The sequence below is a fragment of the Onthophagus taurus genome, chromosome 7 (genome assembly GCF_036711975.1).
Source record: "Onthophagus taurus isolate NC chromosome 7, IU_Otau_3.0, whole genome shotgun sequence".
Taxonomy (NCBI): Eukaryota; Metazoa; Arthropoda; class Insecta; order Coleoptera; family Scarabaeidae; genus Onthophagus; species Onthophagus taurus.
This window is the reverse complement of record NC_091972.1, coordinates 200,248-217,588: the sequence shown is the minus strand read 5'-3', so window position 1 is coordinate 217,588 and position 17,341 is coordinate 200,248. Positions and strand designations below refer to the sequence as shown.

Here is a 17,341-nt window from a genome sequence, read left to right as displayed (position 1 = left end):
TGTAAAAATAACAATAAGATTTTTGTCATCACAACGAAAAACCGGTTAAAAAGTTGAATAAAATAATAATAATGGAAATGAAGTCAGACGCAGATAAAGCAAAAAACAATTATTTATCTTATAGAATGCGCGATTATCATTAAAAGTGTTGTGTGTAAATAACAAATAAATGTAAAATAAAAATTGATATTTAAAGTTTAAAACGTACGTGAGGATGACGGCACGTACAAAAAATGCGAAATAAAGTCTTTTGATAAACAGCTGATAACCATATGGCTCCACCTACCGATCATAAAATAATTAGAACCAAGGTGAAAAATGGCAGCAGCAATGTCAGTGGCACGTCGTAGATGGCCCAGTGTTCTGCGATTTTAAAATGAATTCAACTTGCGTAGTGTGTGGATCGCAGGAGAATTTGCTTCGGTGCGCCCGCTGCAAAAAGACATTTTATTGTTCGAGAACGCATCAAAAGCAAGATTGGAAACGACACAAACCAACTTGTAACACAGCCGACGATCAAAACGTTCAAACTTTAAACGTTGAAAAGGAGACAAACGGAACGTTGCCGGTTGTAGGAAGCTCCGAGGACGAAATATTAAGTTCCTGTGCCCAAAGTTTATCACCGAACCTATACAAATCGAAAGTCAACGACGAAAACATGCCCGCCAGCAAGGAAAACCTTCGTTTCGATCCTTCTTTTCATTGTACTACGTTAAATAAATCCCGCGGGCCGGATACAGACATTGACTTGATGAGTCTCAACGTATTAAGAGATATGAATGATTACGGTGTCTGTGTGGTTGATAATTTTCTTGGTGAGGAAAAAGGAAGATTAGTTTTAAAAGAAGTGCTAAACATGTACTCGAGTGGTGTGTTCAAAGATGGACAGTTGGTATCGAATAGGGGCAGAACGGATTTGAAAACGATACGAGGGGATAAAATAGCTTGGGTGGATGGCAAAGAATCGTTTTGTAATTATATTGGAAGTCTTATAAGTCAAGTAGATGCCGTTATAATAAGAGCAAATAAAATGGAGAATAATGGCAAAATGGGACAGTATAATATTAATGGTAGGACAAAGGTGAGAAATATTTGTTTCATTCATACTCCCCTTAATTATTTTTCTATAGATTCATACTATCACTACATTTTAAGTACAAATTGGTTATCAATATTGATTGCTGATTTATATTATTTAATGAATTGATTATGTTTTTGTTATTATTATTAAAATTTAGGGTTAAAATTTGGAATGTCAACTTAAATGAATTTCCTCTTCTCTTAGTGCTTTAGATGTTGTTCTTTCTTTCCGGCATTTCTAGTGATCCACATTAGAATCCATTGACACTGACTGCTGCTGCAAGTGTCGTCACATTTTTAGCTTAACCATATTCATATTTCACTTTCATTTCAAATTAGCCATATTTTAATATGTAATCTGTACGATTACTAAATGAGGCACTCAAAACAGATGATCCAATAATATTTAATATAAAGGGTTGGGTTGGGTTGGGTTGGGTTGGGTTGGGTTTAAGAATGGACAAACCTGGGTTCACCATTTTTATAGTGAATTTTAATAATTTCAATGCGTTGTTGAAGCGTGTATCGTTCCATTTTTATTAATGGCGTACTTTCTACTTGTCAAATGTCAAAAAATGACAGCTTCAAAAGTGACATCTATCAAAATAACGGGCTATTCAAAATAACACCTCTTATTGGAAACCCCTGTACATAGTTTATACTGGAGAGATGTTACATGTTGTACCACACAAATAAGATCTTTACAAAGACACTTGGTTAGTATTGTTGTCAAGTTCTTAAATCAGGATTTTGTCATATAAAATGTAGGGAACTTTGGGTTGCAATAAGTTATTTAAGTATTTCGCTTATATTTCGTCATCTTATATTGCTGACAGAAGATTAGATACTGTTTATGGAAGACTAGCTACTACTGGTAAATGACTAGATAATGGGCTAGACACTGCTTTTGGAGGTCTAGACTTACTTAATAGAAGACTAGATAGAATACAAGACTGCTGGAAAAGACTAGATACTGTTGGAAAGGACTAAATATTAGTGAAAAGACTAGGTACTGCTGGAAAGGACTAGATACTGCTGGCTGATGAGTGGATACGACTTGCAGAAGACTAGATGGTGCAATTCCTTGCAGAAGTTTACAGAGATTTTTTTTAAGTTAAATTTAAAAATAGAAAGTTTTAAAAATATAATTTTAATTATTATTAATTAGTAAACAGAAGAATAGAACAGCTTCTAAGAAAACTTTGAAAGTAACTTAAATTAAGTTGATGTTGCAATGATTCAAAAAGTAATAAATTAATCTTAAATCTTTATGTGTTTCTACATTATTCTTTCTAGAAAGAATTGGGATTCTTCGCAGATTTTTTTACTTGGTCATAGCGAACTGAGAGAAATTAAGGTCAAATTTTGAAAGTTTCCAAGTGTTTGACGCCCAACCCATGCCATACATTCAAAAGGTTAAACATTTCAACTGTGTATGTTTTATAACATTCATCTAATAATTTCTTCACGTTTATCTCGTATTATTTTATAAAATAATTGCTTTACAACGTAATCTTCAACTTCCGTTAATTCATAAGATAACCATTTTTTATATCTTACTTTAAAAAAAGATTAGATATAAATCTATTTTGAAAGATGAATAATTTTATATAATACTATCTCAATAAATTCCACAATAAATACCTAGAAATATTTACTTTCTTATATTACGTTTCCTCTTGAAACATAAGTGGACATTACTTTTATTTTTAAAACGTTTTGTTTTTCTTTTACAAGTTTCTATTTACGTTTTTCCATTTTAAAAGTTAGGGGCATACCCTCTCATTTGTACGTGACACGAATAGCAATGTTCTAATAAAATTTAAATAGTGGCTTGAAAATGAATCATTGAAGTTACAACGTGCGTTCTGTTTACACAATTTCGATTTAACAACTTGGTTTGAATAAATTTTTCTTTAATTTTACGATAATTGAGTGGATTTATATATAGTGGAAAATAGTGGTTGTGAATTATAATTAAACAGTTTTGTGAAAGGTCGTAAAATGACCGATTATTGCTGCATAAAGTTTAGATGATTTTCCATGAAATATTTTTGTGTCTTCTATTCTATTCTAATAATAGATAGTAAAAAAACATGCAGGTTACTGGTACGTTTACGAGGCGTTGGTTTTGTAAATACATTTGTTTTATCTCCAACCTTTTCCGATACGAACCGAGTAACGTATAAGGCTATCTCTTTCGGGCGATTCGCGAGCAGCATGCTTCTAGTCACGTAGGCAAAGCGCGTCGACGAAAATATTGCTAAAAACCGGGAATTTACGATTTCGATTACCGAATCTAACTTTGATTTTATTTATTTTCATTTTCCCTCTAGTTATTATTATCAAACTTAAGCATTTTATATTTACGTCGTCGTTAAACGTGTTTTTCAATTTAAACACCTATTTAGATAATCATCGCGTCAACATTAGTTTAATGAGTTTGTATTTCCCGTGAAATTAATATGTTACCTAATGTTAGACGAAATTATTTTATATTGTTTACTACTAATAATTACTACGTGTTAATCTATTGTTTCTTATCTACAAATTAATTATCTTTTTTATGAAAATAATAAATGTATTTTTTACACGTAGCAGCGATATTATTATTTTATCAATTGATTAAAACAGCATAATTCCAGTTCTAGGTATTTTATCTGCGAAGAAACTACTTGAAAGTGATATAATTTCAAATAAGAAAGATCCGATTCATTATTGAGATACAAACTTTTTTTTTTGATTGATTTATTGATGTTAATAAAAAATTGATCAATTTTAGTGTATATTTATTAAAAACAATTTTAAATTTTTAAGACTACTGTTAAACCGTAAAAGAATTAATGGAGTTAATGGTGTAATAAATAAATAAATAAACACAGCCACCGTGGAGGAGAGGTACTCCAGATCGTCCTATGCTTTTTGAAGGGTGCGTTTCAGAGTGTCGAGATTTTTCTGCACTCAAAGATCGACCACACGAAAAAGTCGAGAGCTTCTGTCGTCCTGTGCACAGCTGAAATCACGGCTGATATTCAGCTTCTTGGCGATTTTCTGAGACTCCTCTTCTAATTTTACCGGATTTGTCCCTAATACTATGGTGGACTTACAGCAGTCTGTTTTTTTCCACTTCTGGGATAATCCTCGATGCTACCGGTATCTCAATAATAACCAATTGTGCATTGGATACCTCTATGGGAAACACCTTCTGAGTCACCCTGGCCTGACTTAGCTTCAAAATCGTGGCACAATCGGACACCGTTATATGAAAACGCGCAAAGCAATCCCTTGGATTTTTGGAGAAGTCGAACAAAGTTATAATTAGGGCACGGAACTTTTGTAACAAAACGATTTCCCCCCTCCACTAAAACGATTTTCTCAATAAAAAAAATATATAAAAATTTATATATAAAATTTTTTTTGAGGTTATTGATCAAATCATAAATTTTTATTAACAAAATTTGTTTAGAATTACCTCAGGAACAGTGTTTGTTAATAAAATTTTTTGCTAACTTAAAATTTTAATTTCCCTCTGAATAGTATAAAAATTATTATTTTTGAGGTTATATCCTTATTGTTGATTTAATCGAAAAATGTTGTTAACAAAATTTGTTTAGAATTACTTCAGGAACAGTGTTTGTTAATACAATTTTTTGCTAACTTGAAATTTTAATTTCCCTCTGAATAGTATGCTATCAAAATTAATTATCTCAACAATTATTGTTTTTATTAAAAAATGTTTTAAATAAAATTTGTTTCAATTTCGATTTTGAATCAATTATCTTAATAACAAATTTTTACATCTCTATTAATTAAGCATCTAAGTGTAATTATGTATAAAAATTTTAAAATTATTATTTTGAGGTAATCTTCTTAATTATTGATTAAATCAAAAAAATTGTTGACAAAGTTTGTTTAGAATTGTTTCAGGAACAATTTTTATAATACAATTTTTTTTTAACTTGAAATTTTAATTTCCCACTGAACAGTATGCTACAAAAATTAATATTTTTGAGGTTATATCCTTATTGTTGATTTAATCAAAAAATGTCGTTAACAAAATTTGTTTAGAATGACTTCAGGAACAGTGTTTGTTAATACAATTTTTTGCTAACTTGAAATTTTAATTTCCCTCTGAATAGTATGCTATCAAAATTAATTATCTCAACAATTATTGTTTTTATTAAAAAATGTTTTAAATAAAATTTGTTTCAATTTCGTTTTTGAATCAATTATCTTAATAACAAATTTTTACATCTCTATTAATTAAGCATCTAAGTGTAATTATGTATAAAAATTTTAAAATTATTATTTTGAGGTAATCTTCTTAATTATTGATTAAATCAAAAAAATTGTTGACAAAGTTTGTTTAGAATTGTTTCAGGAACAATTTTTATAATACAATTTTTTTTTAACTTGAAATTTTAATTTCCCACTGAACAGTATGCTACAAAAATTAATATTTTTGAGGTTATATCCTTATTGTTGATTTAATCAAAAAATGTCGTTAACAAAATTTGTTTAGAATGACTTCAGGAACAGTGTTTGTTAATACAATTTTTTGCTAACTTGAAATTTTAATTTCCCTCTGAATAGTATGCTATCAAAATTAATTATCTCAACAATTATTGTTTTTATTAAAAAATGTTTTAAATAAAATTTGTTTCAATTTCGATTTTGAATCAATTATCTTAATAACAAATTTTTACATCTCTATTAATTAAGCATCTAAGTGTAATTATGTATAAAAATTTTAAAATTATTATTTTGAGGTAATCTTCTTAATTATTGATTAAATCAAAAAAATTGTTGACAAAGTTTGTTTAGAATTGTTTCAGGAACAATTTTTATAATACAATTTTTTTTTAACTTGAAATTTTAATTTCCCACTGAACAGTATGCTACAAAAATTAATATTTTTGAGGTTATATCCTTATTGTTGATTTAATCAAAAAATGTCGTTAACAAAATTTGTTTAGAATGACTTCAGGAACAGTGTTTGTTAATACAATTTTTTGCTAACATGAAATTTTAATTTCCCTCTGAATAGTATGCCATCAAAATTAATTATCTCAACAATTATTGTTTTTATTAAAAAATGTTTTAAATAAAATTTGTTTCAATTTCGGTTTTGAATCAATTATCTTAATAACAAATTTTTACATCTCTATTAATTAAGCATCTAAGTGTAATTATGTATAAAAATTTTAAAATTATTATTTTGATGTAATCTCCTTAATTATTGATTAAATCAAAAAAATTGTTGACAAAGTTTGTTTAGAATTGTTTCAGGAACAATTTTTATAATACAATTTTTTTCTAACTTGAAATTTTAATTTCCCACTGAACAGTATGCTACAAAAATTAATATTTTTGAGGTTATATCCTTATTGTTGATTTAATCAAAAAATGTTGTTAACAAAATTTGTTTAGAATGACTTCAGGGACAGTGTTTGTTAATACAATTTTTTGCTAACATGAAATTTTAATTTCCCTCTGAATAGTATGCCATCAAAATTAATTATCTCAACAATTATTGTTTTTATTAAAAAATGTTTTAAATAAAATTTGTTTCAATTTCGATTTTGAATCAATTATCTTAATAAAAAATTTTTACATCTCTATTAATTAAGCATCTAAGTGTAATTATGTATAAAAATTTTAAAATTATTATTTTGAGGTTATCTCCTTAATTATTGATTAAATCGAAAAAAATTGTTGACAAAGTTTGTTTAGAATTGTTTCAGGAACAGTGTTTGTTAATACAATTTTTTGCTAACTTAAAATTTTAATTTCCCTCTGAATAGTATGCCATCAAAATTAATTATCTCAACAATTATTGTTTTTATTAAAAAATGTTTTAAATAAAATTTGTTTCAATTTCGATTTTGAATCAATTATCTTAATAAAAAATTTTTACATCTCTATTAATTAAGCATCTAAGTGTAATTATGTATAAAAATTTGAAAATTATTATTTTGAGGTTATCTCCTTAATTATTGATTAAATCAAAAAAAATTGTTGACAAAGTTTGTTTAGAATTGTTTCAGGAACAGTGTTTGTTAATACAATTTTTTGCTAACTTGAAATTTTAATTTCCCTCTGAATAGTATGCCATCAAAATTAATTATCTCAACAATTATTGTTTTTATTAAAAAATGTTTTAAATAAAATTTGTTTCAATTTCGATTTTGAATCAATTATCTTAATAAAAAATTTTTACATCTCTATTAATTAAGCATCTAAGTGTAATTATGTATAAAAATTTTAAAATTATTATTTTGAGGTTATCTCCTTAATTATTGATTAAATCAAAAAAAATTGTTGACAAAGTTTGTTTAGAATTGTTTCAGGAACAGTGTTTGTTAATACAATTTTTTGCTAACTTGAAATTTTAATTTCCCTCTGAATAGTATGCCATCAAAATTAATTATCTCAACAATTATTGTTTTTATTAAAAAATGTTTTAAATAAAATTTGTTTCAATTTCGATTATGAATCAATTATCTTAATAAAAAATTTTTACATCTCTATTAATTAAGCATCTAAGTGTAATTATGTATAAAAATTTGAAAATTATTATTTTGAGGTTATCTCCTTAATTATTGATTAAATCAAAAAAAATTGTTGACAAAGTTTGTTTAGAATTGTTTCAGGAACAGTGCTTGTTAATACAATTTTTTGCTAACTTGAAATTTTAATTTCCCTCTGAATAGTATGCCATCAAAATTAATTATCTCAACAATTATTGTTTTTATTAAAAAATGTTTTAAATAAAATTTGTTTCAATTTCGATTTTGAATCAATTATCTTAATAAAAAATTTTTACATCTCTATTAATTAAGCATCTAAGTGTAATTATGTATAAAAATTTGAAAATTATTATTTTGAGGTTATCTCCTTAATTATTGATTAAATCAAAAAAAATTGTTGACAAAGTTTGTTTAGAATTGTTTCAGGAACAGTGTTTGTTAATACAATTTTTTGCTAACTTGAAATTTTAATTTCCCTCTGAATAGTATGCCATCAAAATTAATTATCTCAACAATTATTGTTTTTATTAAAAAATGTTTTAAATAAAATTTGTTTCAATTTCGATTATGAATCAATTATCTTAATAAAAAATTTTTACATCTCTATTAATTAAGCATCTAAGTGTAATTATGTATAAAAATTTTAAAATTATTATTTTCAGGTTATCTCCTTAATTATTGATTAAATCAAAAAAAATTGTTGACAAAGTTTGTTTAGAATTGTTTCAGGAACAGTGTTTGTTAATACAATTTTTTGCTAACTTGAAATTTTAATTTCCCTCTGAACAGTATGCTGTTCTTTTAATCAAGATTTTGTGAGAACGAGTGGAAGGGGGAAACCGTATCGTTTTGTTACAAAAGTTCCGTGCCCTGGTTATAATGCCACGTGGAATGTAGAGATGTAGAAACTGCGGATTAAGATACTGGGCCTAAGCGTGGTGAGATAGGAACTCAGAGGATACAAAACGGCATTTTATATTACTCTGGGGGAGATAAACTCCAACACCAATACGACGAAATTAAAAGAAACGAGCCGTGATCTAAATGGTGATGGAGTGAATATTATGTTGTCCTCTTTTCACTCCTTTTTGCTTGGATTAAGATATTGTTTGGTTATTTAACTTTTAACACCTACGAAATCATACAAGGTTTAAGATAATATAATCGTATATTTCTTTTCTTTAATCCATTTAATTATTAAGAATTATAAAATAAATGCCAACAAAGTTCCTTTAGATTAAAATTACATAAGCAAATTTCTACGAAATTTCAATTAGTTAAATTAAATTCTATTTAACTTGAATAAATACAAAAATAATCAAATTCTTGGTTCTACGCCATTATAAAAACCTCATAAAACAATCTTTATCAATTTGTTGCGAATCACTTGGATTTTCTATTGAAAATAGAATTCCCAGAACGACGAAATTAAAAACGTCTCGGCACCGTTCTATAAATAAAATTTAATCAACATAGCACTTACATAAATTTTTACTTTAGATTATTATGGATTTAAATTGAGGACATTCTTAATAATTATTATATTATGTAATTATTGTAAATTGATAGTTAATTGTTTTTTAGGCCATGGTAGCGTGTTATCCAGGTTCGGGATCGCGTTATGTAAAACACGTGGACAATCCAAACAGAGATGGAAGATGTATAACAGCGATATATTATTTAAATTTAAATTGGGACGTTAAAGATTGTGGGGGTTTGTTACGAATATTCCCTGAAGGTTGGAGAGGAGACAAGGTTAAATAAAACAATTATGAATTGATGTATTAATTTTTAACGATATTTTTTTAGGTAGCCGATATTGAACCATTATTCGACAGATTATTATTTTTCTGGTCAGACAGAAGAAACCCACACGAAGTTCAACCAGCTTATCAAACGCGATACGCAATTACGTTATGGTATTTTGATTCAATCGAGAGGGAGGCGGCGTGTCGGAGGTATGAGAAAGAAAGTAGGTTTTTGAAGACATTTTTCTTTTATTTTTTTATTTCAAACAATTTGATATCGTTTTTTTCTCAATTAATAGTATAATTTCTTATTTTTGCATGTAAAAGCCATATATTTATTCAACATTTGTATTGATAATTAAGTTAATTTTTATTTTTGTAGGGTCGATGATTAAGCAGCCAATTTAGCAAAGAAAGCTCAGTGTATATAATTTGTACAGTCCGTTTTTAAAAAGTTCGGAGTTGAGACGAACGATGAGCAGACTACAATATCAACGTAACAAAAATTAATACAATGTGATACCTGTTTGAACGCGCCGCCGCTGTATCTATTGTTGTATATAAAATAATACGAAATTTGTGTAAGTACGTACTTTGACCGAATCGTTCTTTTTTGTACGTACGTTCGATGCGTGTGATAAGTCGTCGAGGAGTTACTAATTGGACCCAAAAAAAATTATAATAAACGTTTTCCCCAGTCTTTTTTATATATTAAACTTTGTTTTTATACCGGGTATTCCTCGACATCCCTTCGTATCTATTTCTTTACTAAACGCCTACAAGTGTTTTCTTATGAAAGAAGTAAAGAAAAATACGAGTAGGTGAAACGTTAACTATATTTTACTACTGTATAAAGATTGTATAAGCATAATTTTGTGCAGATATATTGAATTGTTAAATATTGTATGATATTATATTGACTAATACATTTCTTACATATTTTTTTCATTAGTTTACTTTTGGGTACTTTTATACAAGTGAAAATACTTTCTTAGGTGGTTTAGATGTAATTAAGAATATAGGAGCTTTAAAAAGTGCTTATAACACTGAGCAGATATTTGTTATTCAAAAAAATAATGGAAAGTCACTACACAACTTTCCACACTTTTCTTTTTAAGATAATGAATATAGTTTTCTACCAACTATACTCTGTTTTTAAACCAGGAGGAGTATGTTAAATTTATCACCAGATTGACCTTGCACGTGATTGGTTGAATGCGAGGAAGGTTCACACACAGGCAATTTTGAATTTGAAGGTTAGGTAATTGATAATTCGACAGTTTCGTGTCATTGTATATTTTGTGTTCTTAAACCCTTTTTTATTATATTTTGAAATAAATACACTCATAACTTCAATGTTAATTTGTATGTATAGTATTGACGATAACAAACGAAAATAAATACAATAATAAGTAAATAAATAAATAATAATTATTAATTTAAATTTACCGCCAAAATATCTAGTGATATTTTCTGGTGATTTTTTCCAGTGTGAATCTGACTTTCGCCTTTACTCGTTCTGGTTTAAAAACAGAGTATAGTTCTAGTGCAAGTGTTAGTTCTAGTTTTAATTGTTACTCAGCGCTAAGTTGTATATTTTTAAGTTTCGGGTTTAGCCCTGTGTCTTCAGACGCTGAATGTTAGGTAAGGTTAGTTTTGTTTACAAACATTAATTATACCATGAAGTATTCTTTGGCAATTAGTAATGGCAATTATAGCGTGAAGTTTTCTTTTGTAATGTCAATTATAGCGTGAAGGAATGTGAGGTAAGGTTAGTTTTGTTTACAAACATTAATTATACCTTGAAGTATTCTTTGGCAATTTGTAATGGCAATTATAGCGTGAAGTTTTCTTTTGTAATGTCAATTATAGCGTGAAGGAATGTGAGGTAAGGTTAGTTTTGTTTACAAACATTAATTATACCATGAAGTATTCTTTGGCAATTAGTAATGGCAATTATAGCGTGAAGTTTTCTTTTGTAATGGCAATTATAGCGTGAAGGAATGTTAGGTAAGGTTAGTTTTGTTTACAAACATTAATTATACCTTGAAGTTTTCTTTGGCAACTATACTCTGTTTTTAAACCAGGAGTATTTTAAATTTGTCACCAGATTGACCTTGCACGTGATTGGTTGAATGCGAGGAAGGTTCACACACAGGCAATTTTGAATTTGAAGGTTAGGTAATTGATAATTCGACAGTTTCGTGTCATTATTGTATATTTTGTGTTCTTAAACCCTTTTTTATTATATTTTGAAATAAATACACTCATAACTTCAATGTTAATTTGTATGTTTAGTGTTGACGATAACAAACGAAAATAAATACAATAATAAGTAAATAAATAAATAATAATTATTAATTTAAATTTACCGCCAAAATATCTAGTGATATTTTCTGGTGATTTTTCCCAGTGTAAATCTGACTTTCGCGTTTACTCCTCCTGGTTTAAAAACAGAGTATAGTTCTAGTGCAAGTGTTAGTTCTAGTTTTAATTGTTATTCAGCGCTAAGTTGTATATTTTTAAGTTTCGGGTTTAGCCCTGTGTCTTCAGACGCTGAATGTTAGGTAAGGTTAGTTTTGTTTACAAACATTAATTATACCATGAAGTATTCTTTGGCAATTAGTAATGGCAATTATAGCGTGAAGTTTTCTTTTGTAATGTCAATTAGAGCGTGAAGGAATGTGAGGTAAGGTTAGTTTTGTTTACAAACATTAATTATACCATGAAGTATTCTTTGGCAATTTGTAATGGCAATTATAGCGTGAAGTTTTCTTTTGTAATGTCAATTATAGCGTGAAGGAATGTGAGGTAAGGTTAGTTTTGTTTACAAACATTAATTATACCATGAAGTTTTCTTTGGCAATTTGTAATGGTAATTATAGCGTGAAGTTTTCTTTTGTAATGTCAATTATAGCGTGAAGGAATGTGAGGTAAGGTTAGTTTTGTTTACAAACATTAATTATACCATGAAGTTTTCTTTGGCAATTAGTAATGGGAATTATAGCGTGAAGTTTTCTTTTGTAATGTCAATTATAGCGTGAAGGAATGTTAGGTAAGGTTAGTTTTGTTTACAAACATTAATTTTACCTTGAAGTTTTCTTTGGCAACTATACTCTGTTTTTAAACCAGGAGGAGTACCGTATTTTCTCGAATCTTATCCGCACTCGAATCTAATCCGCGCCCCCATTTTAAAAATGCATAATGGTAAAAAAATTTAGTGTGCGAATGTAATCCGCATCTTTCTCTGAGCAATTCGACAACAACAAAATGATGCGATGCTTGTTGTTAACCATAAATATATAATAATAATAATATATTTATGCATAGTATACATATATACATAAAATTATTATAAATTAAGCCAGCACAAATTAGGCGGAGTTCAGGTGCAGCCGTAACAGCACCTGCTCTTCCACTCAAACCTAATAAAACTAATTCTAAATATACAAGAGAGAAAAAGAAAAGAAAAACGAAAAGAAAAAGACCCGATGGTGAAATCATAATTAATTACTAAGCGTAAACTGCCCGATCCCTGTCGCCCTACAATGCATTCTGAATTTGAGACAAGCGGCCGTTCACTCTGTGATGAAACAACCTTGAAGAAGTGCAACATTTTACAGTTGATGGCAAATCATTAAGAATATGTGTTATTTGGTATGAAAAGCATTTCTTAAATAGCTGGTGATGATGTATCGGCGGGGTAAGTGTGCCCTTGAATCGAATATTCAAGGTATGAACATCGGTACGAAATTTTATTTTATTGAACAAGTATGGAGGTTTCTTCAAAGTAATTATATTAAAGAACAAAACCGCCGAATGAAGTATGCGCCTGTTTTTCATGTTGAGCCAACTCAAATCCTTTAATTTGTGCGAACCCGTAACCTAAATATCAAGCGCAAGCAAGAATTTTGAATTTTCTACATTTTTTTCGTATTACTATATGAAATACACTGATCATACAATGTATCACAATAATTAAAATGCGCTAACACCAAGGCCTCGCACAAAAGCACCCTTGTTCTACGATTGAGGAACGACTGACCGCCATAAATCAGCTTAAGAGCAGCATACGCGGAAGCAGTGCACTTATTGATGTGTTTATTAAAGTTTAAATTTTCGTCCAATAAGACACCCAAGTTTTTCACACAATCTTTCAGCGGCAATACTTGATTGTTGACAACTATCTTGACCCGATCCCGAACAGAATTCTCACTTATCACCTTTCTTGGCCCAAATAAAATCAGCTCTGTGTTAGCAGCTTTAAGACAAATAATTATTAATTTAAATTTACCGCCAAAATATCTAGTGATATTTTCTGGTGATTTTTCCTAGTGTAAATCTGACTTTCGCGTTTACTCCTCCTGGTTTAAAAACAGAGTATAGTAAATTAAAATCCAATTAAAAGTAGAGTTTCAAACCAGGAAATTACGAAACTCGAAATTTAATTAATCATAACATAATACAACAATCATCAAGTACATACTTATTAGTAGGATTTGATAATAACTTAATAAGTGAATTGATGCAGCTGATATGCATAAATGGTTGATTACGTACTGCCAAATTAGGTTTAAAATTCGATGATTTAAAAATACATAGTCATCTTGAAGATTAGTCTCATATAAACACAAATTCTGCAAATATTTTGTGATAAATTGCATGAAGTATTCATTAAAAACAGTTTTAGATTTAAATTAAACATAAAAATACGAAACAATAATGTATTTTTTATGTAATAGTAAATACAGCTTAATATACACAAAACATAAATGCTGATCTATTAACGAAAACAAAAAGTTCAGGTAATTTTTACATAAAAGTGCTTTTTTTAATGCAATTAAATTGTTTCCTGTTTGAAGTGAACATTAGGGTTCTCTCTTACATCCCACAGTGGATCATTATCCGAAGAATGTCTACTTAATCTAGACATGGTTAATAATAGCACAATTATTGCAATAACAATAATAAGTGTTAACATAAAGTATCGTTTATAAATTGAGCCATTTGATCGATTTCTAGGATTATTCCTTGCATTTCTAAAATAAGTAGATAAAATTAATTTGGAATTTTAACCCTCAATAGCAAAAAGCATACTTCCATAATCTTTTAAACCATTCCGAAGCAGGTCTTCGTTTATATTTGTCTTCATCATGGTCAACTACAACACCTCTGGTTTCTCTAATATCTTGAAATACTCTTCTAGCTGGTGCTTGATATTTATCACTCGATTCCCTATTAAATGAAACTTGATCTTCAACATGTACCACAGAATAAGGTGGCCCAGGTGATATACTTGGAGCTGGGTTTCTATTCAAAACTGGTTTTAATTCACTTTCTTCAGAGAGCTAAAAAAAAATGAAAAATAATATATCTCATAATAATAATAACCACAAAATTTACTAGAGGTAATCCTAAACCAGCTCTTGCCCAATTAACTCCTGCTAATTTCTCTCTTAAAACATCAGCAACAGGACTGACTAAATTTGAAGGGGGAAATAAAGCAGCTCTACAGGAAGGGCATGTATAACCAGCGGGAGCTGTAGTAGAAGGAAGTTGTCTTGAGTAGTTATCAAGACAAGACCAATGAAATACATCTACAACATCAAAAGAAGATGTATATTTTATTTGAACAAAACCAAAACATTTTTTCGAATATACTTACGATAACAAGTTAATCTAATACAATCCTCCAAATTCAATTCTTTCATGCATAATTCGCAAATAGGGTTGTAATCGCTGTCTTGAAGCCATTGTAAATAAGATTGTATGATACACTGTGGTGAAAGTTAAGCGAATCAATTAAGTATTTCCAAAAATTAAGATTGTATGTACTTACTTTTGGGTGATTTGTAACCATACAATGCTCGCAGACGTTTACTCTGTGCTCGAAACAAAACTGGTTTGTTACTTTTCTTTTCGGACACTTGCACAGCCCCATTTTTAAACGCTTATTTAATGATTAACTAGAGTAATAAACGCGAAACGAACATTTTATTTATATGTACACGTATTTGACAGGTTGAAATGCCGATAATGTAGGTTATGCTTTAAGACTTTAGTCACTGATGCTAATAAGCGACATCTATCTTTTATACATAAATGTTTGTTTTGTTGCATAACTTATAGAAGGTTAAGACAAATTATTTATTAGAAATTTTAATAATAATTATAAAAACATAATTTATTAGTACAATACCCCAGGATTCTAATATCAATAATAAAGAAATTAATGGATTAAGGTACAACATTGCTCAAAATTTGCAGAACGCTATCTTTAGTTAGGGGACATTTTTCATACAATTTTTGGCATTGATCTAAATTAGATTGTTTCCCCATATCGACAGCTTGTTTTATAGTTGATCCATCTAGCATTAAACTGAATAAAGCATTGCTAAAACATAAAAGAACAAAACTATAAGTTAAAAACTTTTATGTATAAGAGGTGTCTTACTTTGAAACTGAAAAGATTATTTCATCTATGGTAGACGCCCCGCCGTCCTTAATTTTCTTTTGTGCCTCATGCACATAAGAACAAATAACTCTTTGCATACATGAGTTACCATCAATATGATTTTGTTCTAAAGAATTATCCAATCTGGCCATAATATCGGTTAAAATTGAATTTTGATCATCTAAACCTAAAAAGAAAACATAATTTCAATAAAATAAATCATGAAATGCCGAAATAATTTTTTACTTCTGTAGTTTGGATGCATAGAAAATAATTGTGTTAATTTTGGAACAATTAAAACAGCTCCTAGGCCAATTAAAGCACCGAGAAGTACCCCTCCCAAATCGATTTTCATAGGAACTGAATTTCCTAATCCAGTCGAACCGTAAGTTTGTCCATTACCGGTATTTCCAAAAGAACCGACATACCCAAACCGTTCCAATCTATCGGCAGAATCTTTAGCTTCCAAATCATTTCTTCGAGATTCGTTTGTTCTATTCGTAATTAAAGACGATTCAAAATAACGAAAACTCGGTTGAAATCTTTAAAATTCAACCAAAAAAGCAAATTGCATCAAAAGCGTTGAAATAAAATTTTAACTTACCCTTCTTCAGTTTGATATTTTTTGGGCGTACTTTGCACAAAAGTACAAGAGAAAGCAATGATAAGCGCTGCTAAAAAAATACTACCGGTTGAAGACAACATTTTTCTCACGAGATTCTTTAAGAAACTGTACAAATAAATTTGATGTGGCCGTATATATTTATATACGGTGGTGGTCACACATGCTTAACGTCAAACAATACACAATAGTGCAATCTGTGGACACTGGTTGCTAAATAGTTTTTACTTTCGAATGATAAGTTTATGAACTTTAATAAAAACGAGAACTTTAGAAAATTACTCGATACTTAAGTTTTGAATGAGGTTATTTCGAGTTATATAATAAAAATGTAGATTTTATCAGTTTTCTTGAAGTTTTCATGGTTTTGATTACAATAAACAAGGAAGGAAGGATTTCAGTTTCATCATCGACATAATCAGAAATAAATTAAATCATTAATTAGGTTAAAGTAAATTTAAGTCACCTTATATAAATTGAAATTTTGGCGATTTTTTTACTCTTATAATTTGGTCCCATCATCATAATTCATTCAACCGGTACGGATAACCCAAATTGAATTCTGCATGTTGAAATATTAAGCGATGCTAATTTTTGCACCTGGAGTTACAACATTACAGCCTTAGCCTCAACAGTGTAATTTGCTCCTTTTGAAAGTTTTAGATCGCCAACCAAGTTGTATGTGAAGTGTCATGAGATAGAGGGCAATACTCTTCTAAACGTCAGTACCAATTTTTATTTGACGCTATGTCTGTTTCTGGAACAGGTGTGCCTTCATTGTGAGGCACACGGAAATGTACAGGGTGGGCAAATTTGGGTGTTATTATAGGCTATCTCAGAAACTATAAGAGATACGAAAAAAGTAGGTGCCATGTCCCGGTTTCTTTTTTCGAGACTAACCCAATCC

General features: G+C 29.0%; 3 protein-coding genes across 4 annotated transcripts; 1 reads left to right on the top strand and 2 right to left on the bottom strand.

The window, feature by feature from the left end:
• The first annotated feature begins 8 nt into the window (after positions 1-8).
• Positions 9-10,301, top strand: LOC111421981 (prolyl hydroxylase EGLN3-like). 2 transcript variants are annotated; one of them, XM_071197261.1, is made up of 4 exons: positions 9-1,081; positions 9,195-9,365; positions 9,420-9,568; positions 9,741-10,301. In XM_071197261.1, exons 1-4 carry the CDS (start codon positions 377-379, stop codon positions 9,751-9,753), a joined length of 1,038 nt encoding a protein of 345 aa, XP_071053362.1. In that variant the 5' UTR covers positions 9-376; the 3' UTR covers positions 9,754-10,301. The 2 variants fall into 2 exon arrangements, with proteins under 2 accessions (XP_071053362.1, XP_071053361.1); XM_071197260.1 differs by having other exon boundaries at positions 9,420-9,582.
• Positions 10,302-14,068: 3,767 nt separating this feature from the next.
• Positions 14,069-15,417, bottom strand: LOC111421980 (zinc finger protein-like 1 homolog). The gene is made up of 5 exons (XM_023055175.2): positions 15,198-15,417; positions 15,024-15,135; positions 14,762-14,955; positions 14,456-14,706; positions 14,069-14,397 (listed from the first exon to the last, which is right to left on the bottom strand). The coding sequence occupies exons 1-5, from the start codon at positions 15,297-15,299 to the stop codon at positions 14,199-14,201; spliced, it is 858 nt and encodes a 285-aa protein (XP_022910943.1). The 5' UTR covers positions 15,300-15,417; the 3' UTR covers positions 14,069-14,198.
• A 48-nt stretch (positions 15,418-15,465) lies between these two features.
• LOC111421983 (DM4/DM12 domain-containing protein Desiccate) lies at positions 15,466-16,517 on the bottom strand. Its single transcript, XM_071198294.1, has 4 exons — positions 16,417-16,517; positions 16,059-16,354; positions 15,813-15,999; positions 15,466-15,752 (listed from the first exon to the last, which is right to left on the bottom strand). The coding sequence occupies exons 1-4, from the start codon at positions 16,515-16,517 to the stop codon at positions 15,596-15,598; spliced, it is 741 nt and encodes a 246-aa protein (XP_071054395.1). The 3' UTR covers positions 15,466-15,595.
• Between the last annotated feature and the right edge of the window lie 824 nt (positions 16,518-17,341).

Bases quoted from the DNA above. Each gene is read 5' to 3' on its own strand.
- LOC111421981 (XM_071197260.1), top strand. From the start codon at position 377: ATGAATTCAACTTGCGTAGTGTGTGGATCGCAGGAGAATTTGCTTCGG. The intron at 1,082-9,194 runs GTGAGAAATATT...ATTGTTTTTTAG, and splicing joins ATATTAATGGTAGGACAAAG to GCCATGGTAGCGTGTTATCC. The intron at 9,366-9,419 runs GTTAAATAAAAC...ATATTTTTTTAG, and splicing joins AAGGTTGGAGAGGAGACAAG to GTAGCCGATATTGAACCATT.
- LOC111421980 (XM_023055175.2), bottom strand. From the start codon at position 15,299: ATGGGGCTGTGCAAGTGTCCGAAAAGAAAAGTAACAAACCAGTTTTGT. The intron at 15,136-15,197 runs GTAAGTACATAC...CTTTCACCACAG, and splicing joins TGGTTACAAATCACCCAAAA to TGTATCATACAATCTTATTT. The intron at 14,707-14,761 runs GTAAATTTTGTG...ATTTTTTTTTAG, and splicing joins CTGGTTTAGGATTACCTCTA to CTCTCTGAAGAAAGTGAATT.
- LOC111421983 (XM_071198294.1), bottom strand. From the start codon at position 16,517: ATGTTGTCTTCAACCGGTAGTATTTTTTTAGCAGCGCTTATCATTGCT. The intron at 16,355-16,416 runs GTAAGTTAAAAT...TGAATTTTAAAG, and splicing joins AAATATCAAACTGAAGAAGG to ATTTCAACCGAGTTTTCGTT. The intron at 15,753-15,812 runs GTAAGACACCTC...TTTATGTTTTAG, and splicing joins ATAATCTTTTCAGTTTCAAA to CAATGCTTTATTCAGTTTAA.